This window comes from Empidonax traillii, unplaced genomic scaffold (genome assembly GCF_003031625.1).
Source record: "Empidonax traillii isolate 1590-97213 ecotype Southwest subspecies unplaced genomic scaffold, ASM303162v1 scaffold235:size1242204, whole genome shotgun sequence".
NCBI lineage: Eukaryota > Metazoa > Chordata > Aves > Passeriformes > Tyrannidae > Empidonax > Empidonax traillii.
The window spans coordinates 115924-138800 of record NW_020955428.1 but is presented as its reverse complement, the minus strand read 5'-3'; the positions used below and the strand labels follow the sequence as shown (position 1 = coordinate 138800).

Below are 22877 nucleotides of genomic sequence, written 5' to 3'. Positions count from 1 at the left end.
CAGCATGGTTTAACAGAGTTATTGGTGAAATCTAGACTAACAGTCTTGCTTTCCATATCTAGTAATGCTTTTTACATTGTAAGGCAAGAACAGTGATTGATAGGAGACAGGAGAATCCAACCTAGGTATTGTAGTGCTCCTGTTGCTCAGTGTCTCCATACAGAAGGTTTGGATACATTCTGTGGATGCAGATTTAATACCGCAAAGTTCAGATTAGCCAACATGGAGGGTGTGACCACTGGTGTACTGATGCATCCACTATACATATAACCACATATATGTTTGCCAATGTTTGTGCTCTTCTAGGACTAAATTTGTACTTCTGTTCTCCCTTTCAAAATCCCCCTGAATTTTTTTGGGGCAGGTCAGACAGCGACAGCTTTTGGGCTAGCGGCGACTCACTTGTTTAAGCTACTATATGTATAATGTTAGGCTTCTGTTAAATTTAGGAAAAAAAAAAAAAAAGGCCGAGAAGGCTGAGTTGTGTGTTGGTAATCTCTGGCTATCAGCTGCTGAGCAGATCAAACCAGCGATAGGCAGTTTTGTACAGTTTAATTCAAATTATTATTCCTTCTTCCTGCTCACACGGATCCCGGGAAATGCCGCCACGAAATAAACAAACTGTCCTTAAGGCCACAACGTGACAGCAGAGCTTTTTATCCGCATGCTTTATTTTACAGAGAAGTAGACGACGCTGCCAGCGGGCGCGAAGCAGGCACCGGGTGTGTGCGGCGGGGGGCACAGGGAACTGACTGACCCTCAGAAGCGGGCCCGGCCTGGCCGGCGGAATCACTCCTCTCTCCGCCCCCGGCCGGGAAGGACCTGGGAAGGAGCTAGGAAAGAGCTTGGAAGGAGCTGGCTAAGGCCACCCTCGCCCCATCGTCCGGGGGGGGCGGCCCGGCCGCGCCACCGCCCGCCCAGCCCCCGCGGTCTCCTCAGGTGCCCGGCCGCGAATCCCCGTCGCCGGCTCCTTCCTCCCGCCCCTCCCACCGCCGGGCGAGGGGCGGGACCAGCGCCGACTCCGCTTTCGCTCCGGCCCCGGCTCTTGCTCCCACTACAGCTCCCGCCGGTCCCGTTCCCCCACCGCTCCGCCGCCCCCGCCGCCATGAGCACGGACCCCGTCGTCTTCGTGTCCGCCGCCAGGACCGCCGTGGGTGAGAGGAGGCAGCGCCGGGTGCCCCGCCGGCACGGGGTGGCAGATGCTTCCCTCGGGGCTGGGGGGGATGCCCGTGTGCTGATCGCTTTCCCTTTGTGTCCTCCCTCCCAGGATCCTTCAACGGTGGGCTGTCGACGCTCCCCGCACACGAGCTGGGCGCCGCCGTCATCCGGGAGGTGCTGCGGCGGGCCGGGCTGGCCCCCGAGGAGGTGTCCGAGGTGATCCTGGGGCAGGTCCTCGCCGCAGGTACTCCCCTCTCCACGGCCGCATCTCTCCGTGGCTGCCCCGGTGAAGCAGCTCAGGTTTCACCTTCCAGGAGGTTCCGTATTAAAGCGCTTGAGTGGCACCGTGGTCACTTCTCCATGCGCTCTGGGTGACCAAACCCATAGTTGGGTTTTTGGAAAGGGTGTGGTGCAGGATAGTTTGGGGTGGTTTTAAATCCCTGAAGCAGCTAATAGTATGTGAATGTCAGTTTATTTTCCTTGTTACAGCATCCCTTCTCTTGCCTTGGTAATCTCTGCTCCTAAATTTAACATCCTAAGTAATGATAACTCTGAAATTTTAAGAGCCAGGCCTGCTTTTGTGCTTATCTGCACAATCGACCTGCAAAATCTGTAATGCCACTTGCTCGGAGACAAATATTTTGATTTAATGAAAATGTGGCTGATAGGGAATTGTTTGTTTTGAACAGGCTCCTGCTTTTTCCAGGGTCATGTTTGATCAGCAGACTCCTGGGACAGGTTTGTGTTTTAAAGGTGGAGGAAGAACATAATAGAAATAAATATTTTTGTCTTACTTAAAGCTGAACTAGATTCCTGTATATTTTTAGCATGCTGAATGATGTGCTCTTCTTAAGCATTTCTTTGCATGTAAAGAGCCGACATTACTTTGGCCTGGGGAGATGCAGATGAAGACTCTTTTCTTTGAATATAGTGCTCCTATTATCTCCATTGGGATTACAGCAAAGACTGGAAGCTTTCAGAAACTGTTCTTGTATAACAGTGTTTTTGGTTTCTGTATGAACTTTGAGGGAAAGTTGTCTGCTGGTGTTGTGTAGAAGATGTCAAAAGAAAAACTCTTCAGCAAGTAGCAGTTTAAATGAGCTCTCATCTTACACACGTGCAATGGGCTAGTGCTAATCTGAAGCAGGTGTTTCATCTGATCTGCCATCAAAAGCAGAGTGGCAGATATAAAGCTAGCCATAGCAAATCCCTGATCTTACAGGCATTTATTGATCGACAGTGTAAATGAGAGAGGTTCCTGTTTACAGATTACTGCTGGGAACTTCTCCATCTACCAACTGAAAGTAGGAGCAAGCTCTAAATTTTGGTGGAATTGGGGTACTATTGTGAAAGGTGACAAGGTCAACATTCGTTTTTTAAGAACAAAGGAAAAATGCTACCTGTTCCCACAGGTGCTGGCCAGAATCCTGTCCGGCAGGCGAGTGTTGCTGCAGGAATCCCCTACTCTGTGCCTGCCTGGAGCTGCCAGATGATCTGTGGGTCAGGCTTGAAAGCGGTATGTCTGGCTGCTCAGTCCATACTGATGGGAGAATCCAGCATCGTGGTTGCAGGAGGCATGGAAAATATGAGCAAGGTAAAGCAAATGATTGCACTCACATTGCTCTGGCTTACCGGGAGCAAACAGCATTAGGTTATGTTGAAACCCTGTGTTTGTAGGCTGACATTCAGGAGACAGGTCAAAAGAGTAGCAGTGATTTCTGTGCTTGCAAATGAATTTATACATGCAACAATTCATTTCAGTTGCCTGCTTTAAAAAAAAAAAAAAAAAGGCCTCATATTGTAGCTACTGAAAAGGTGCCATGCAAACACATACTGCACTTAAAATTCCATTTTTATTTCCGTCTAGCCCTGTTGTGGTGAATGATTTGCCTGTGACAACTGGCAATAGACAGATTTTTTGTGTTGCAAGAAGCCCAAAGAAGAAATAACTGAAAATGTTATTGCTCACCAAGCATTTTGAGCTGGGAAAGGAAGCAAAGCAATTTTAATTGAAGGTGTCCGTCCCAAGGCTGTGTTCAGGAATGGTCCTGGGCTGGTGGTCTGATGCCCAAGAAAGGGGTGGCTTCTTCCTCTGGGGCTCGGCTGCCTGTGCTGAGTGATGTTGGCAGTCTAGAGCACACTGGTAGGATAGGAGACCCATGGCCTTGTGGCCTCAGGGACAATTGATTCAGTCTGGAGAGGAAATGCTGCTCTATGTTTTGCTGCTGGGGGAATGCACAGGCCAAACAGTGTGCCAGCTGGAAGGCTTTGTAGGGAAAGGCGGAGCGGACAGCTGGGAAGACTACTGGGATTTGGGGAAGCTACCAGCAAGGCAGGATTCTGTCTCTTCAGTGGTCTGGCTGTATTGTGCACTAGAGATGTAAACCATCTGCCTCCTTTTGAAATACCCTCTTGCAGGCTCCTCATGTCATTCACATGCGAGCTGGGGTGAAAATGGGAGAGGCTTCCTTGCAAGACACTATAATCCTTGATGGCCTCACAGATGCTTTTTATCAATATCATATGGGTATAACAGGTAAGTAATGACAGTCCAGAAAATGAAATGCTTAAATGGGGAGGGACAAAGAATTCACTGACAAGAATTTTCAGAAACTTGAAGTTACAAATAAGGTGTTACAAGCTGCCCTTAAGTTGTAGTCATAAAAAAGAAAGAAATCCATTATACTGAAAGACATTGAAGGCATCTTCCATTTTGTTTGCAAAGCTACTGTTTTGGGTTATTTTTTCTGCCTCTCTCTGCATCTCCTCCACATCTGAGAAATTTAATTTCAGGAAAAAAATTAAAATTATTCCTGTATGTAACTAAAGCATTTAGCAGCACAGATTTACAGTGAGGGGGAATTACGTAGTGTCCTGTTGGTACACACAGTTCTACAACTTCAGGTTACTGCACCATGGATGTGTCGTCAGCCAGCTGCTTTTTCAGACTCTGCTTATGAAAGAGAGTAAGTTCAGAACTCTTCCCTCTTCTGAAGCAGCTGTAGAAAGATCTGATCATAATAGTCCAGAGAAGAAATAAACTAGAAAAGCTTTTTTGCATTTGTATTTATTTTGATATAACATCTGGGAGATCTCACACAGAAATTTTCACCCTCAAGAGAAAATAGAGTGGAGCATCATGAGCAAACAAAATGAGGAAGTCAGAATGGAAACTGTTCAACAAGCTCAGCTGCTTGCTACAGCAAACATTAATGACTACCTTTGTGCTTACAATTTTATAACTTAAAGTTTTAGCATTTCCTGATGGCAATTTGCACTTTGTCCCCTGTTTCAGCTGAAAATGTGGCCAAACAGTGGCAAGTCAGCAGAGCGGAACAAGACCAACTTGCTGTACAATCACAAAACAGGGCAGAGGCAGCACAGAAAGCTGGCTATTTTACGAAAGAAATTGTTCCTGTTCTTGTACCTTCCAAAAAAGGTAGGTGTGAATGGATAATGAGAGGTGATTTTAAAGAAAAATCTGTTTTCTACTACGTCTCCTATAATCAGTTAGTAATTTCCCATTTACACAGCCTTTCTGTAAGTATGTAGCCTGTTGCTCTCTTTTTCAGCTTTCAGTGGATATTTTTTAAATAAGAGAGAAGCAATACAAATGTGGAATATCTAAATGTAGCTCTCTGGAAATACTAACACTGAGTTAGTATTGGAGATATACTACTACATTGACAAATCACTGACTTAACATAGTCCAGGATATGATACCAAAATCAGTATTTTTCATTTTTTTAATGCTTTTGCTGCACCAAACTTAAAAATAGTCATGTTGATCTGGCAGACCTTGCCCACCTAGTACAATACACTGTGACAATAATTATGGTTACTAGATAATTGACTAGGTGAAGTTACTTATATTAGGTATGGTTCTATTTAGGGATATAAACAGGCCCATTATGGTGCTGGAGCCAGAGATCTGTTTCTAGAGTAGGGGAATTCCTCATCTTCTTGTGAGGTAGAGGTAAAAACTGAATTTTCTGAAAAGTTGTTCAACATTTGCATTGAATAGATCCTGCAGGAAAAGTCATGGCTTTAGACCAGTTATAAACTAAGAAAGGGCTTTCATGACACCGGTTTAGATAACAATGTTTAATGACACTTGGCTGCTCTTTGTAAAAAAATTACTACAAGTATCATTTGAAATATAGTCTTCTGCCAGAAGACAAGCTATTGGGTTAGGAGCAGTGAGAACCAGATTGACTTCTATACAATTAGCCAGTTGTTAGTGTTTATCTTGGGGAAACCTGAACTGTGTACCCTGCTAAAAGGAGCTGGAGGGTTAAAGCAATTTGTTAAACTGGACTGAGTTGGATTCTGGCTCTGGCATAAGAATGGCTTGTTGGCTAAAAGGAATAGGGTGTATACTCCCACTCAGGTTGTTGTTTGTGCTAGCTTTCTGTTTGAGATGTGTGTGTGATTAGACCCTCCTGTGAGGGCATAACTCTGTTTTGCAGGTCCTATAGAAGTTAAAACAGATGAACACCCTCGACATGGGAGCAACTTGGAAACAATGGCAAAGTTAAAGCCCTGTTTCCTGACAGATGGAACTGGGACAGTAACAGCAGCTAATGCTTCAGGTTGGTCCATCTGGCTAAAATGAAATGGAAAAGAACAATAGCTGCCTGTGGCTCAAGGCAGGGTCTCTGCAAGGAGTTTGGCTGCCTTGTGGGTACTGCTGAATGTATTTTACAGGAAATGGCAACGTGTTTGACAACATAGGTAGAACTCAATTTTAGATGTGCTGAGGGATTTCTTTACAGATGAGTTGTCTTTTGTTTGCTTGTTTTCTATGAAACAATACAAGATTTTGAACATTAACATCAGTATTTGATAGATTGGAATGAATAGAAATAACATCCTTTCTTTTTAAAAGCAGCTGTCTAGGCGTTTCTGATACTGCAGATCTGGACAATGGAAAGCTGAATGATTCATGTTTGAAAATGTTACTTTTGTGAGACTGCCACAGGCAGCTTTGAAACTTCTTCCCTTGTCCTCTTCCAAAGTCTGCCTAATAAGTCTGATGTACTTCTTTTTCAGATTGTCAGTTATTCCACTTGCTGCTTTCCAAATAGAATCACAAACGTGTCACATTTACAGCAGTAGTTAAAAGTTCCCTTTTAATTGTTTGTGGCAGAGATCAGACTTGGCTGATCATAACAGTACTGACCTAAAGCAATCAAATATTTGTGATTTTTGATTTGTTGAGATTGTGAACTTATGCAAGCGGGAAAAACTGGTACAGTAAAAGCCCAGCAAATACATACAAGTTATTTGTCATTCCATAGGTCTAAATGATGGAGCTGCAGCTGTAATTCTAATGAAGAAATCGGAAGCTGCTAGGAGAGGTCTTATGCCTTTGGCTCGGATTGTATCTTGGGCTCAGACAGGCATAGATCCATCTATAATGGGAGTAGGGCCCATTTCAGCAATAAGGAAAGCTGTAAGTAATAATCTATCTAGGTAACTATTATGTTAAAACTCTTGTTTGTAATTGCTTTTCGTTTTCTGGCCATGCCTTGGTTTTTTTATGTTCTGAGGAAAACTTAGTAGAAAAAAATAAACAAAGTGAAAACAAGACTCAAAATACTGGAGGGTATGTAAGATGAAGATTTCTAGTGTTATCAGGCTAGTGCCTACTTGTTGGTAAAAACCCCAAATGTATAGGTGTCTGAATGGAGTTTAGAGCATAAACTAGTCAGGTTTGTAGAAGGGCACCTAGACAACCTTGGAGGCTAGAAGTCAAATTTCAGAGATGTGTGTGTACCGACCTAGTCATGATTTGGCCCTGCCACGATATGGTTCTGATAATGTCTGGCCAGGTTAATTTTCCTATCATTGCCTGATTGTATTTGTGACAGCACAACACTGAGAAGGGCTAGTGAGTGCATCTGCAATGGGATGGTACCCTTTGTGTTTCAGTTTGTGCTAGGAAAAAGTTGGAGCACACAAACCGGATTCCTTTCAGGTCAGACGGAAAAACGTGCATTCCAAAACCACATCTAATGTGCTTGGACCATTACTGCACTCACTGATGTGCTCAGGGTTCAGTCCACAGAACAAGGTTCTTAAATAAAACACTCCAGTGAGCAGCCCTGATGGTACCACACTGCTTGCTAATAAAGACGTAGCCCGTGGCAACCCTAGCTGATTATTTGTTAAAACCAAGCTATGAAATTGAGCATGAAATGAGCTCTTGTACAGCTAAGAACAGATTTGCTTTAGTATTCCTTCTTGGTTTTTTTAATATTGCATAAAGGCCTTATTTTGTTCACCTCTGAAATGTCCTGGCAACATAGAAGCCTAACTTGAACTCACCCAAGCTCTGTGGCTTTTGACAAAAAATTCAGAACTGTTATGCTGAAGCTTTTTCTTACCAGATCTCAAACTGTTCTTTTAAATCAAAAATGCTGTGAATGCATATACAATAGTTTTAGTTTTAACTGTAGTAGACAAACTGTCTTTAACAGTACCCATAATTGTGTTGGTACTCTGAAAAAGGGCACACTGCTCCTTAATGTAAACTTTGTAATGTGTGTTATCAAATACTTCACATTCTCCATATATTATCTGTTCATCTCTTCAATTTTTTATAGTAGCATTATATAGTGACAGAACAACTAGGTTATACATTTTAGTGTTATGACATACTGTATTTTAACCCTCTCCCAAAAGGAGAACAGTTTCCATACTGTCTTTAGGAGAAAGAAGCCCTCCTCCTTGCCTGTAGCTTTGGAGATGTACCCATCTGGCTAGCCTAGGCTGTGAAACATCATTGCTGCAGATGATTCTGTTGAGAAAGTACTGCTCTTAGAAGCAGAGTGGAGGTAAAAATGTACACATCTAAAACATGTCTAAGCCTGTACCAGAGTATGCAATTGCATCACAAGATTCTCAAGTGAAGACATGAACCGAACCATCATCCAAAATAGTTGCCAGTGAAGAGCTTCCTTCAAATGGAAACTTATGACTTAAAGGCAGGACTGTATAAATTACACATGACACTAATAGTCTACACCTGTTTCCTGACTAGAAGTCTTTACTAAGTAGGGAATCTTTGTAATATAGTCAGACTATGTACTGAAAAACTGGCTTTTATTCTGTTAAAGACTGCTTTTGTATCTAGTGCTTGTTCTAGTAAGGGCACCGTGAACAGTTTGATTCCCACAATTGCCCCACCATCACTACGTGTGTAAAATTAGTCAAGATTTTTATGAGCAGCCAGCATGTTGCAGCACATTGTACTAATTTTTGCTGACACTGAAATTTTGTGTCTTCAAGAATTGTCATCAACCCTTGCTATAAAAAAATTAACTTTTTAGAAGTGGTAGCTTGATTATCCAATTTAAATCTTGTTAAAATCTTCCTCTGATGCTAAGAAAAACCTAAAAGATAATAAGTCCCTATTTGTGCTGTTTTTTTCAGATTGAAAAAGCTAGCTGGACTCTAGAACAAGTTGACCTGTTTGAAATTAATGAAGCCTTTGCATCACTATCTGTTGCAATAGCAAAAGAATTGAAAGTAAATCCAGAAAAGGTAATGAACGTATTTGTAGGCCGGAATTAGTTTGCCTTCTGTAATTCAAACTTGTTTCATTCTGTGTATCTGGGCTGTATTGGCAAGCATGGCCCTCTTGCAATCACTTTGCTGTAAGCAAACAGGACAGGACAGGAGCGCCAGCAAGAATTTCCTCACACTGCTATGCCATCAGCTGGCTTTGCTAGCAGGCACAGTTTCCCAGCTGAACAGATTACAACTTTTGTTGCAGTGGATTTTTATGCAAATCTAGGCAACTACTTGAGCATACTTGTAATTAATTCACAATTTGAACTTGCTGCTGAAAGTAGTTTGTGCTACAGTATTATTCCAGCGATGGCAAAAAGCCATCTCTGAATTCACCTCAGTTATCATCAGAGAGAAACAATGGGGTCCTTTCAGAAGGAAGACTGAGTAACAGCTCTTGCACCCCTGTTCACTTTCTCTGAGAAACGGTGTTTGGTGTTTCAGGGTCACATATGATCAAGGGCTAGATCTAGCTAAGTCATTCCTGTTGAAAGTCAGCTAAGCTAGTTAAATGTTCATAACTTGACTCTAACCATCTATTTTGGCCTTTTTTTTTTCCCCCCCCAAAGATTAATATCCAAGGGGGAGCTATTGCTCTTGGCCACCCTCTTGGCGCCTCTGGTTGCCGCATCCTTGTAACTCTTCTACATGCACTGGAACGAACTGGTGGAAAACGTGGTGTTGCTGCTCTCTGTATCGGAGGAGGAATGGGAATTGCCATGTGCGTTGAGAGATGAACACAACTGAATGAATGAACAGCTACTGTTAACTAGCTTTGAAACATTTTACTAATAAACTTCTAATAATGGAGCTCACAGTTGTCTATTCTGTTTTGCCGAAAATTAAGTAAGCTTACACCATTACGTTTTGCAACTTAATCACTGCCTTGTCAGAGACTGGTTGTTAACACACACTAGAACTTAAGTCCTCAGTGCAAGGACCAACCTTGCTTTCAAAAATTAGTTTGTTCACAAGAAAATAGCAGCAACATTCAACCACCTGTTTTATTAACATTTTAGTTATAAGAGTGGGAAGCGTAAGTGAAACAAACATAAATAAAGCCTAAGTTATTCTTCAAGTGCTCCAGACTGAACAGCATCCTCATAGCACCCTCTCTCTTCTTTTGTCTCAGGGTGCAGTTTAATAAGGTCATCAATTCGAAGAATAGTAATTGCAGCTTCTGTTGCAAACTTCAGGCTCTTAGTTTTGACCATGGTGGGTTCAAAGACACCGGCTTGCTTGTTATCACGAGGTTTTCCATTGATCAAGTCAAGACCAATCCTGCAAAGATGAAATGTTGTCAGGTGAAGAAGCAGAAAAAGCAGAAATACAGTTGGGAGTATGCTGTGTAACTACTGCTGTGACACAGTGACACAGACATACGACAGAGGCAGAAATTCAGTAACGGCATGCTTCTTTTTACCATGCAAATCACGGGTCAGCAAACAGGGAGAAGAATTTTCCTTTTAAGTCACCAACCCACATCACTTTTACTAGCCTTCTAACAGACAGATACTTACCATTTCAGATTTTTGCGCTCTGGGTTAACTTGAGCCTCGTTGTGGAATGCTCTCAACTTTGCAACAAGATCTGTTGCATCCTGAGCGGCATTGACTGCCAGTGTATTTGGAATTACTAAGAGGGATCTTGCAAATTCTGCTATTGCAAGTTGTTCACGTGACCCCTAGAAAGAGGAAAAAAGTTTTTAAACCAATTGGCTGCAACAAGAGAGGAAAAACTACAGCCACGATCAAGAGTATCAATAATAGGGAGGGGTTTTTGCATGCAAAACGTGTTTGGGTCAAAGAACCATATAGTCTAATTATCAGAGAAAGAATAACTTGTATCCTCCATTTTAAAGAAGCACCTTATATGACCCACAGAAATTACTTCTAATAGATGAAAATAAATGCTTGCAAATTCATTGTCCCAGTCTAACATGCACACTCTGTTGCTGCTTTGTGCAAGACTTACCATGCTGGTTGCATAATTTTCAAGATATATTGAAAGTGCTGCCTCTACAGCACCACCACCTGGGACAACAGACTTGGATTCCAAAACCCTTTTGACGACACAGAGAGCATCATGTATAGATCGCTCCATTTCATCACACATGAAGTCATTAGCTCCTCGTAGGATAATTGATGCTGAAGTACGAGCCTTTGTGCTAGGAAAAAAAAGGAACCAGAAGTCAGCTGTGTGGAACAGAATATAAAACTCTTCTTGCTAAAAATATTTCTTCTAAAGCCAAGTTTAGTTGAGCCTTATTCTTTCAACATTTAAAATAAATTCTTAACATTGCTATACACCCTTGCAGGATACGTACACTGTAACTTAGAAAGTCAGTATTTTGATTTCTAGTATGCAAGAACCTAATTTGAGTTTTAGTTCTTTTAAAAAAAAGCTACCTGTCAAAGTATAATGACAAGATATTTTCCCATCAGATAGGGGAAAGTGTACTTAGATATTAAGAAAGATCTCCTTTGCACACCCATCGAGTAAGCTAATGACTGCCAACATTACTGTATAGGCAATCATCATGTAGCTGCCCCACAAGTGCCACAGTCAGAGCATTTCATTCACACAAATGAGACTACAGGAAGTTGAACACTTGAGAAGGATACTGAAGCAGTGGAAAAGTTAATATCCGCAGTATGCTCTTGTTAAATGAACTAACAAGCAGTGTTAATTAAATTGAACTAATAAGGTACCAGACAGCAGTGACACCAGCACAACTAAACACTGTCTCCCACTAAAAATGGAAAGACTTCGCCTGCACCTCTTTATTCATATGAAATTACTCAGATGGTACCTATTGCCCTTTACTGTCTGTAAAGGAAAGCCAGTTAAGAGACATTTGTTTATACAAAAACTTAACTAAAATCTGTCCACCAACCTGATAGTCTCGTACACTGAAATTGCTGATCAGCCCCAGCGAAAGGGATTTAAATACTGATACTTTCACCTCTAATTTGCACTGGATTTGTATACTCTTTCCCATGCATGTAACTACTCAGACCGCTGAGATAGTATGGAAGTAAATAAGTGAGATTTTATCTCAAACTTAGAAAATATACACAAAACTGAGCATTTTAAAAAGGATCCTTACTTCTTGATTAAAATCAGCTCATCATCACAGATTCTTTCTTGAATCACCTCTTCTGCCTGTCCGAGCATTAATGCCTCAAAGCTCTCCTCACCTTCAAGGTTTGCAAGGGTTGAACATATGGTTGCTTTAATAAACAAAAAAATTGAAGTTAGCACATTATCCTCTTACCAGAACAAACATATGGAAAAAAACCCAGAAATTGAAAACAGAAATAAAAGCTGCATAAGTAGATTTTTCTTAAGTTAAGCAGCACCTCTAATTCTTGGGCAGCAATTTAATAATCCACAGTTTATAACTGATACTGCTCCTTTTGCTCATCTTTTACAGCACTTACTTTTCCACAGCTAGTGCAAGCTCCCATGCTTTACCACAATGAATATGTTTTCTTCCAAATTTTAGAACTGACAGATAAAAAGACTGTTTAGGACGAGATTTTTTTAAAGTATGTATTTTGAGATTTAGGAATTCTTCATTCATCTTGAACTATCTAAACAACATACTTAATTGTCTAAACAGAGGCTTATGAATGCGTGCATATTAAAGACTTCTAAATAGAGATTATGGCTCCCACTTCCACAAGAGGACAGTCTTCACAGTGCAAGGCAGTTATTTTCTTCCTCCACTGTAAATCTTCAGCAATCAACCCTTAGAGCAGTCATCTACTCTGACAGAAGTCACTTAAAAGCAACAGTTAAGTTAAAAACAAGTGGCTCAGCTTTACTCATCCTGACCTTCCATGTTAAAAAGCCATATTTTTTTAAATTAGTAACTAATATGCCAACAACAGCTTTTACTTTAAACAATATATTAAAAAAAAAAGATATTTTTATATACACATACCTCCAGATGCCTTAGCAATACGCTTAAGGTCCTTTTTTACAACTCTTCGTACTGCCATAGCCCCAGCATCAACAAAGTATTTCAGACACATATCATCAATACCTCCAGTGGTGAGAATAACATTGGCACCAGTGGCCAAAATCTTCTGGATCCTTTCTTTGGTAATATCTGACTCTCTACAAAGATAAAGTTATAAAAATGTATTTAAAAATCTACCATCTACCTGTCAGCCCATTTCCTGGAACCTTAATGCAGAGTTCTGCAAGAATGGACCACTGCACAAACATACTTGGATTTCTCAAAAACTGACTTAAAACTAGTTCTGCCTCCAGAAGCTAAAATTTCTACCATTAGTATTTCATATTGTTGGGAAATGTAAACATTCAAAATATTTTTACCTCTTCCACTCAGACAAAATTACATCGAGCCACCTCAACTGGAGAAACCAAATCAAGCCTGTGAAACCCCATTGTCTCAGTTACTCAAGCGTCCACACACCTCTGCCTTATCTGGTCCAGCTTCTCAGGGTCTGAGATAACAACCTGAACACCAAGCTTCATTTTTGCTTTCTGCAGGCTGAAGTCAAGGCATGCAATCTTTGCATTAACTATTCTCTTGGTCATACCTGGTAAGGAAAAACGTAACAGAAAAAGGGGTTTTGTCAAATCAAGTTAACAGAACATCAAGTCAGCATTAGAGATTAAAACTAGTGTTATTTTCACATTTCAGATTGCTTCTGTTTGCTTCTCCACTTCCAGTTCTGCCATAGTGCAGAAAAATGCTAATAAAGCTTTCTGGAACCTGCTACCTTTTGACATACCCTGTCCCCAAAATGCGAACGACCATGAAAATCTAACCTATTGGCCTTGTATCCTCTAAGTTACCTCACTGCAGTTCTGCTAAATGTAACAGTTCCCACAAACCTGGCACTGGCTCTTCACAAGGGAGACGTTTAAGTTCCACCAGACCACAGTGTTACTGTGCTGACACTGAGCTAGGGAAACTACAGCAGTGTACCAACACTTTGCACATCACTTCAAGCTGGAAGACTCTAGTTTAAAAACCACTGGTTAAGTACAGTATTTTGTGTTCTTGTTTAATTGTTCTGGAACCAAAAACACATGTGAGTTGTGACTAAAATAGTCAACAAGAAGAGCCACACAGAAAAACTATGATGACTGAATTCACACAAAAGATTTATGAACAGAGCATGTTCTTACCCTGTGAGCCCACCACGCAGTTCAGAGCATAACCGTTCACAAGAATGCTTTCTTTTTGACTGCGTCCATGGGCCTTCAAAACATTAACAGAGTTGATTGGATACCGAGCCTGACCCTTCTGGTCTGTGTATTTAACTGCTAGGGCAGCGTCCACCACCATATTAGCAAAGAAATCACCATCACTGAAATGCTGTTAAGGTTAAAACTGAAGAAGACAACTAGTATAATGCTTAAGAAAAAAATACAAAACAAACACATAACTAACAGTGCCCAAATTAAGTTTCCAAAAGAGAACTTCAGAAACGCATCAAAGTGCTAGTTCTCTTTTTTATTCCTTAAAGGAATGAGTAATTATAAAAACTGAAGGACTAGTAAGAAAATTTGTTCTTTAAGAAAAATATCTATCCTACGTTTGGTCTTCACAAAAACTAAAAATGCTGGTTTTTCTATGACTATGGAGTGAAATGCAAGTTCCTTTCTTCTAAATTCACTGCCAGGTACTTCTGTAGCACATTCTTCCATTCACACAACTCTTCATCCAGTCTCGCTAACAAGCAATGCAAATGTTAGGAAACAATATGCTGTTAAAGCTATTACCAGTGCCAATCCAGATTTAAATAAATTGGAGGAATTTGAACATGTTTTCTCATGCCAAGTAATATTATCTGTGAAATATTTTCCACACTCGGTTTATAGAAACAACAGCTTAAATATTATACTCCGTTCATATAAACTGCGGCAAAGGAAACTAGCCTAGCTCCTCAAGCTCTCCAATCAACTCCTCTCACTTAACTCACTTGATCAACTTAAAGGATACACTCCTATAATTTTTGAGGACATTGATGTTTTAGCAGCATTAATTAGGCACTCCCTGCCCAATTCATCTGTGTTAATAACAAGATTTTCATTGATGTAGCGTACAGCTTCCCTGCAGAATAAAGACAAATACTGGTAAAGAACTACCCCAACAAAAAGACAAAAAACTTACATTCATGTTTTCAGCCCCGTTAAATAACACCATAAAGAACAAAGAGATGAAATCAATTCACCTCCTTGGACAATAATGAGACTGCAGAAATACAAGTGAAAAAACCCCAAACCAAACCAACAAGAAGCCCAACAACACCCCCCACAATAAATCACCGTATCCACTTGGCACCAAGGAATCTGTATTAATACAGTCACAAATTTAACTGTATTAGTTTCTTACTTGCAAGCAAGTCGGTATCCACCAATGATGGAGGTAGGATGAATTTTCTGTTTCACCAGCTCATCTGCATTTTTGAGAAGTTCTGCAGCAATGATTACCTGTTTGAAATACAAACATTAAATATATTCCACATAAACAAAATAACTACCTGGTGCACCCTGAACTATGAACGGTTTCCAACATCAGGTGAAAGCCAATTGATTCCACCCCCCACCAAGCTGTCTAAAGTCTCAGGCAAGTTTTCAACACTCAGCATCCTTGTTAGTCCTAACACTTTAATTTCTCATGGTTGTTAAAAATTAAAACCCTTGATTCAGCCTCTACTATCAATCTTTCAAGAAAGAAAAAGTAAGTAACAGAACTGAAGGAAGCAAATTTCCTTCCTGAGCACCAGTTGCATACATAAACTAGCACCTTTAGAAAAATGCAAAGTCTGTTTTTTTTACTTCTACAACCTACTTTAAAAAACCGCTTACAGTCAACCCCAAAGTTCTTAATTCTATGTCGTTGATCGACACTGCATCGATATTCATAACAGGTAAATGAAAAGCCGCACTGTGATAATAATAAAACACTAGCTTTTGATGTATCTGCCTGTAAAATTTTCTACGTACCACTGAGGTGGTCCCATCACCAACTTCTTTGTCTTGCAGGTCTGCCAGCTCACAAAGAACTTTTGCAGCAGGATGTTCCACTTCTAGTAGTTTCAGAATGGTTGCACCATCATTAGTAATGGTCACGTCCTAATTTTCAGAAATCAAGTGTGAAAATTTCTATTACATTTTTACTTTCGTGTTTCTTAGCATTCATACAAAGGGAAGTTAATTATTCTTTGCAAATGTCCATAAAATAACTATTTATACCAAAAATTTCCTGCTTCTTTTTAACCAGAAGTCCCACTCTAACAGCAGATATGCTACCAATGCAGAATGTGCACTTCCTTTTTAACAGAAAAGCCTTCATGTTACAGAATCTCATCAAACATTTTGCACATACCTTGGTAGTAGCTGGGCAATGACTACCCTCTAATACACAGTTTTATTACAAGAGTCTGGAAAATGACAAACGTTCTTCAGTTGCTTGAAATATTTTAAAATACAAAATATTGCCTTAAAATCATTATGGGATTATTTGAATTGGTTTTTTTTCTTTGGTTATTTCTCCTGATGTGGAGACCAGAATCTGACTTGAATGGTGATACTCGCTTCTTGGAATCTGATGACATATTTAAAGTGGTGACAAGCACTTACATACAGAAAAGATACAACTGTACCACATAAACTACCACAACAGATGAGACTAAAATGACGTAGCATACATTGCCTGATAGTCAATTTTACCATAGTTCTCCTATACCCCTGCTCAGAAACATGGGAAAAAAAGTCACGTGCACATTAGGACTATGAAGCACAGTAAGTGGCAGCACTTTTACACAGGAATACAAGTTCTCATGACATTTCTTAAAGGAAGCTTACTTACCCCTATATCATCCACCAGCATCTTATCCAGACCAACTGGCCCAAGAGAACTCTTCACAATATTGGCAATAGCAGATGCAGCAGTAACTGAATAAATGAAATTAAAAAAGAAAGGATAAAGTTTTATCTTTCAGCTTCAGAGCGAGTCTCAGGTTTCCAAGAACCCATTATTCAAAAACTAGAAATAAAGTGATCTAATTTAGGAGTAGGTTTCAGCCTATCTAACCTGAAGCTTTAACTTACTTTGCTATGCTTGTTGCTACTAAAAAATACACTATTTCTGCCAAACCTTACTCTTCCTTTCAAGCTGGTTTAGCTAACTAACCTGGCAAAACTGACTGATAGGAAAAAACCCCTTTTTGTGCTGGCTGGGTAAAATGGAGGACAGGAGTGAGGTCAGACGAGCAGAATACTGGTGCTTTTTTGACTGCAGCAAGTCACACCATGAGACTTCACTCTCATTTACTCAGTTCTCCCCAGAGATCCATGGTATCACGATATATCAATTAGTAAAACACCTTTTTGCTCCGTGACTGAAATAAAACACTTACTCTGCAACTAAGTCACCGAAGCAAAAAGGTGACCTTTAAGTCAAAGTAACACAAAGCTAAAATATGGGCTCATTCAAAGGTTGTTCTGCCAACTTCATATAGGAAAAAGATACAATCAACCTTTTCCTTCAGACCGTGGCAAGTTTTTCTCTATCCCACAAGCATAGCCACTTAATCTAGAAAATGAAAAAGTGGTAGTATAATGGGAATAGTTACAACTCAGAGACCTTCGCTTCGAACAATGCAGCTGTTGCTTTCGCTTTACAGGAGTAATGCCAGCTTTCTAGAAGAAATAACATTGTACCAAAGGTCCCATTATCAACTGCAATCTCAGTCGTGAAATAAGGCCGTTCTCATTTTAAGTATTCTGCCTAAAGCGTCACCAGAGCTGCAAGGCTCTCAGGATCATCAGCAGGGAGGTCTTCAGCTTCTTCCTTTGTCTTTTATCTACTCAGAATCTGAAATGGGTCTCGGAATTTGCAGCACCCTCCCGCGACTTGGGGTACAATCCTGAGCGATGGGGAATGTGTTTGAGAACCACGTTCTCACGACCGAGATTGCAGTTCATCAAGAGCCACACTCACCCCGAGGACGGTCCCTACTTCCAGAAGCAAGTTATTCCCCTGGGCTGGTTAGCGGGCCCCTTCCGCCGCCCGGCTCCTCGGCCAGCCCGCAGGCCTTGCCGCTTCGCACCCTGCGCGGCCGGGACGGAACCGAGCGACCTCCGCCCAGCAGCCACCCTGCCCCCGATGGGTGTCGCTACCTAAAGGGAGGAGGGCGCGGGACGCAGGATCCCCCCCGCCACTCCGGCGCCCGAGAGCGGCGCGGGATTGTGCGCGCCCCACGTGTGTCCGCAAGGAAGGAGCAGTGTTCTTCCCCCGCCTTCTTTCCCTCTCCGCAGGCGGCAGCGGCCCGCGGCGCAGGGAATCTGGCGGGAGGGCGCGGCCGCTCCCGGGCAAGCACATGGCGGCGGTGGCCACAGCCGCGCCATGTTCACTCCCTCTTGCCCCTCCCTTCCCCCCCCGCCTCGGCCGGTCCCCTCCGGGGCACGCCGCCGTTACCGTTCTGCGTGCGGACCGTATCGCCGCTGGTGCGCTCGCCGAACACGGCCAGGGGCCCCTCCATGGCCGACATGTTCGCGGCCGGCCGCGGTACTACAGTCACAGGAGAGGCAGGCAGGGAGCGGCGCGATAGCCCGGGCGGCGCGAGGCACGCTGGGACCCCGCCCTCCGCTCCGCCCGCCAGAGGGCGGTGGGACAGGGGCCGGCCCTGCCAGCGCTGGGGGGGCGGAGACATCCCGAGTCTGACCAATCCTGGGCCTCGGCACCGCCCAGCCTCGAGCCGCGATTGGCGGGCGCGGCTGAACAAAGCCGGCGCGCGACGAGGGGCGGGGGCGCTTCCAGGAGCTTCTAGAAGGTGGCGGGGGTATGCGCGCGCAGGCGCGGGGGGTCCCCCCCCGGTCTCGGGGGAAAGAACGGGCGCGGAGTGGGCGGGGAGCGGCGGCGGGAGATCTGTGCTAACCAGCCTAGGGGAATAACCTGCTTCTGGATGTAGGGACCGTTCTCGGGATCTTTAACTGTGGTTCTCAAACGCGTTCCCCATCGCTCAGGATTGTACCCCAAGCCCTGGGGGAATGCTGCGTATTCCGAGACCCATCTCAGATTCTGAATAGATAAAAGACAAAGGAAGAAGCTGAAGACCTCCCTGCTGATGATCCTGAGAGCCTTGCAGCTCTGGTGACGCTTTAGGCAGAATACTTAGAATGAGAACGGCCTTATTTCACGACTGAGATTGCAGTTGATAATGGGACCTTTGGTACAATGTTATTTCTTCTAGAAAGCTGGCATTACTCCTGTAAAGCGAAAGCAACAGCTGCATTGTTCGAAGCGAAGGCCTCTGAGTTGTAACTATTCCCATTACACTACCACTATTTCCACAGACAGCGGAGCGAGGCTGCAGGAGCCGAGGCCGGCAGTGACGCGGGCCCGTGTGCCCGTCCGGCGGCGGCAGACCCGCACCCGCCGGGCACAGCGGCACCGTGAGCAGCGCCACGGAGCTCTTGCAGCGGCTCGGGCCTCTCCGCCCCGCGGTCCGCGCAGCCGCTGGGACCTCTCCGCCCACCCTTGCCATGCCCCCAGCTCCCGCTCTCTTAGGCCCGTCCCAAGAGACGCAGACCCCGCCTCTGCGACCCGGGTATCTCCCTCAAGCCCTCTTCCCACGGGAGGGAAGAGCTAAAAGATGACCCCCCCCTCGAGTCGGGGGAGTGTTTTCTGCCCTATTCTGTGAGACGTGACCGACACCAGAGCACAGCTCCCCGGGGAGTTCGGGGTGGAAGCGGCCCTCGGCTTTCGCTCGGCGCTTCCGCCCGCCCCCGCCCGCCCCGGGTGGAATTCCCGCGGCCGCTTCCGCGGGAAGTGCCGCCCCGCGCGCATGGCGGCGCTCGGGTGTCCGTGAGCGGGGGGAGCGGAGGTGACGCCGCCCGGAGCTGTGGGAGCGCCGGCTCCCCATGGCGCTGAGCAGCCCCAGCCGCCTGCTGCTGGCCGCCGACCGGCTCCGGGCAGCGGGTAAGCTCACGGGTCGCCGTGCCGGCCGCTCCCGGCGGGGCAGCGCTCCCGGGGCCTCTTGGCGGGGCTGCAGTGCCAGGGAATGAAAGATTATGCCTTGCTATTCGGTAGCGCTGTCATTGGTTCCCTGTGTTATTCGTTTGCAGTATTTTGTAAAGCCTTGGTCCTAGGGGTTTCGTAGTCACGTGTGTGTTTATATTCTAGATATGTGTTTTAAAACAGCCTTTACATACTAGCACTTCACCTCATAAATTTGAGAAATAGGCTGAGATCTTGTAATCCATCTAAGCATGTTAAAAAAAAAAAAAAAACGGATTTTGCTCTGTTCACTTTTACATGCTGTACCATTCTGTACTCTATTCATTCTACTGTTTGCACTACATTTTTTTTAATCTGTGTGGGGTTTTTTCCTGCTCTCCCCCCAAGGTCTTCGTTTTGCATCAACTACAGCCCACCTCAAAACTGAGACTGAAGTGGACACAAGCGAAAATGAGATTGTTGCCCCAGACTTCACTAACAGAAATCCTCGGAACTTGGAGCAGTTGGCTCTGGCCAGGAAGGAGCGTGGCTGGAAGACAACGTGGCCAAAGCGTGAGTTCTGGCATAGGTGAGTCAGAAAGTCACCAGCAGCAATGAAGACTCCAAAAGAAAAAAAAAAAAAAAAACAAACCCCAGAAACCCACCAGGTAGAAACTATTCAAAATGTGTTTTTTAGGTTGCTGCATCAGTTGTCATGCTAGTGTTTATTAATGAGCAGGTATCTTCTGTGTTAAGAAAACAGCAGACTGGCATCACATGAAGGTCAGCAAGTGCAGTGAAGATCTTTCCACCTCTCATTAACGCAGCAGTAATATTTCTTAAGCAAATGCTTTTTAACTCAGGATTCTCTTAGCCCTGTGCTGACCAGCTTCATTGTTTTATTTGAGACAACATAATTGTCTGGGGTTTTTTCTTTGTTGGGTTTTGGGGTGGAGGGGGTTCGGTTGCTTTGTTGAGCTGGTTTGTTTTTTATTTGCTTGTCCTCTAGAAAATAAGTTCATTTTAATCTAGGGTTTCAAAATCATTGTTTTATTCTTGAGGGGAAATCTGCATTCAGTTTGTTCACGCCGTCAAATCTGGTAATCGTCTCAGTGCAGTAAGAAACGGTTACTCCTAATAAATACTTTGTAGTTATGTGTAGAGATTTATGAGGTACTCTCTGCCCTTGCAGATTTCAACAAGTTTTTACCTGCTGTGGCAGCACAAGCATCTAAGAGCCTGTATAGCAGCCCTAAAGCTCCAATTCTGCTGTAGCAGTTGCTCTTGTCTAGCTCATATGTACCTGTTCCACACTGTGCAGGTGTACAGTGCTTGATTTGGAGTGTGTGCTGGTCTAAGGCAATGCAGGACCTGAGTAACTGATGAAAAGTTGCTCTTGGAATTTCACTCTTCTCAACTAGTAATATGAGTCCTATTTTTGTCCTAATAAGCAAAACCCTACATATAATATAATGTAATGTAATATAATATCATGCTAGTACATTCAGTTTTATTTCACAAAGGGAGTCATTTAAGCATATGAATGTGTTCTCTGGAAAAGACATCATAATCCCGTGTTATTTCTTTCCCGCACTCAGATTGCGGCTTGAGCGGACACAGCATTATATAGAAGCCTTTGTGGAGCGCTCCAATGGGGATGTTGTGGTATCTGCCTCTACCCGAGAGTGGGCCATAAAAAGACACTTGTACAGTCCCAAGGGAGTAGCCGCATGCAAAAACCTTGGCCGTGTAATGGCACAGCGCTGTTTGGAAGCAGGAATCAACTTTGTGAACTTTAAAGCCATTATCCCCTGGGAATATCGTTGTGACTCGGCAAGTACCCATCTCCTTGTTCCTTTGGCTCTTTTTTCCTTTTTAGGCATTAATTTTACATCCCTTCACTGTTAATTTTCTTCATGTGGTTTGACAGTCCCTCCTTGCAACACTCAAAAAAGCAGCTTTGACAAGCTGCAGTTCCTGGTAGCATGCTTCCATGCGGCTGTTAACCTCTGCCCTCCGTCTAACATGTCCTCACTGATATTTCAGTACAGATGGCTTTTCTTCATATTTATTCATGTCTCTATCTTTTAAACAAGATTCAGGAATTTGAAAAAGCAATGGAGGAGGGCGGTGTTGTTCTACGCGAGCCACGAAGAATCTATCGGTAAAATGGAGACTTCTAGGAAGACTTTCCAAGGAAAAATGATCACTTCTTAAAGTGTGTGTGTTGAAGGACCGGAGCTGGAAAAAATTGGAATGTATCATCTTAAAATAAAATACTTTTAAATGGACAAAATTGTGTCATATTCTTGATTCTAAAATGATCAACACCTTTAAGGCTCGAATAAACTTATCATAGTTCAGCCTAATAGGTTGACAGAATTTACTTCATAATTCAATTTAAAGTATATTTTGTTTTTAGTATTTCATTTCATTTGTTCTAACCTGAACTCTGAAAATGCTTTGATATTTGATCCCTGTATTTTGGCAGTCTAATTTAGCAAAATGTAGTCATTTTGTGAATGTTGAGAACTGTTATAAAGTGCATGAGCTAATCTTGGTAAAAATTATGGAATTTGCCTATGAAACTCATCCTTGTAGGTTTCCAGCAACCCTGACATTCTAGCTGCTTAACCTCATAGGCATAGGAGGAAAGCTGCACAAATACCAGCTGCAGGGAGTAAGAAACGCATTTGTCTTCTGTGGCTGCCTGCTGCTTGTCCACGGACTTGATGCTATCAGTGCCTCTGGCAGGTGATCGGCATCGAGTGTGTTCAGGGTGTGTCTCCCCCACAGTAAGTGTGTGAACCCCTCTGACAAGCAGCACCTGGTTCAGAGAAGCCAGGCTTGGTCAGTGCAACTCCCGTACCTTCATTCTGCTCGCTACTACGCGTTTGCAGCCTCGGGGAGAGGAGAAATGAACGCCGAGGTTGTGTGCCGGGGTTTAGCAGCGAGCGGCGTGACCCCGGGCCCGGTTCTGGCATCTGCACTAAGTCCTCAGCTCTCCACTGACGCGATTTTTAAAAAACACTCCCCGTCTCGTGTTCCCGGCGCCCGGATTGCCCTCGGACCTGCCGCGGTCCTGCCCTTGCTATGAATTGCTGAGGGCGAGTCCCGCCGCGCGGGGCAGTGCCGGGCACGCAGGCGCGGCGGG

At 43.4% G+C, this 22877-nt stretch overlaps 3 protein-coding genes and 1 non-coding gene across 5 annotated transcripts; 2 read left to right on the top strand and 2 right to left on the bottom strand.

Annotated features, from left to right (window-relative positions):
* Positions 1 to 1006: 1006 nt before the first annotated feature.
* ACAT2 (acetyl-CoA acetyltransferase 2) lies at positions 1007 to 9543 on the top strand. Its single transcript, XM_027888193.1, has 9 exons — positions 1007 to 1154; positions 1268 to 1402; positions 2571 to 2752; positions 3577 to 3694; positions 4454 to 4597; positions 5628 to 5750; positions 6459 to 6613; positions 8596 to 8706; positions 9303 to 9543. Exons 1-9 carry the CDS (start codon positions 1106 to 1108, stop codon positions 9468 to 9470), a joined length of 1185 nt encoding a protein of 394 aa, XP_027743994.1. The 5' UTR covers positions 1007 to 1105; the 3' UTR covers positions 9471 to 9543.
* A 169-nt stretch (positions 9544 to 9712) lies between these two features.
* Positions 9713 to 18375, bottom strand: TCP1 (t-complex 1). Of its 2 annotated transcripts, none has more exons than XM_027888188.1 (12): positions 18203 to 18375; positions 16592 to 16677; positions 15727 to 15855; positions 15113 to 15210; positions 14720 to 14830; positions 13903 to 14084; positions 13181 to 13307; positions 12683 to 12858; positions 11843 to 11966; positions 10708 to 10900; positions 10254 to 10417; positions 9713 to 10014 (listed from the first exon to the last, which is right to left on the bottom strand). In XM_027888188.1, exons 1-12 carry the CDS (start codon positions 18273 to 18275, stop codon positions 9801 to 9803), a joined length of 1677 nt encoding a protein of 558 aa, XP_027743989.1. In that variant the 5' UTR covers positions 18276 to 18375; the 3' UTR covers positions 9713 to 9800. The 2 variants fall into 2 exon arrangements, with proteins under 2 accessions (XP_027743989.1, XP_027743990.1); XM_027888189.1 differs by lacking the exon at positions 18203 to 18375 and adding an exon at positions 17142 to 17160 and having other exon boundaries at positions 9718 to 10014.
* LOC114059600 lies at positions 17216 to 17351 on the bottom strand. Its single transcript, XR_003571705.1, has one exon. It is a non-coding gene; the product is annotated as a small nucleolar RNA SNORA29 (small nucleolar RNA).
* Positions 18376 to 19598: 1223 nt separating the features above from the next.
* Positions 19599 to 22013, top strand: MRPL18 (mitochondrial ribosomal protein L18). Its single transcript, XM_027888194.1, has 4 exons — positions 19599 to 19705; positions 20132 to 20312; positions 21322 to 21556; positions 21820 to 22013. The coding sequence occupies exons 1-4, from the start codon at positions 19648 to 19650 to the stop codon at positions 21889 to 21891; spliced, it is 546 nt and encodes a 181-aa protein (XP_027743995.1). The 5' UTR covers positions 19599 to 19647; the 3' UTR covers positions 21892 to 22013.
* The last annotated feature ends 864 nt before the right edge of the window (positions 22014 to 22877 follow it).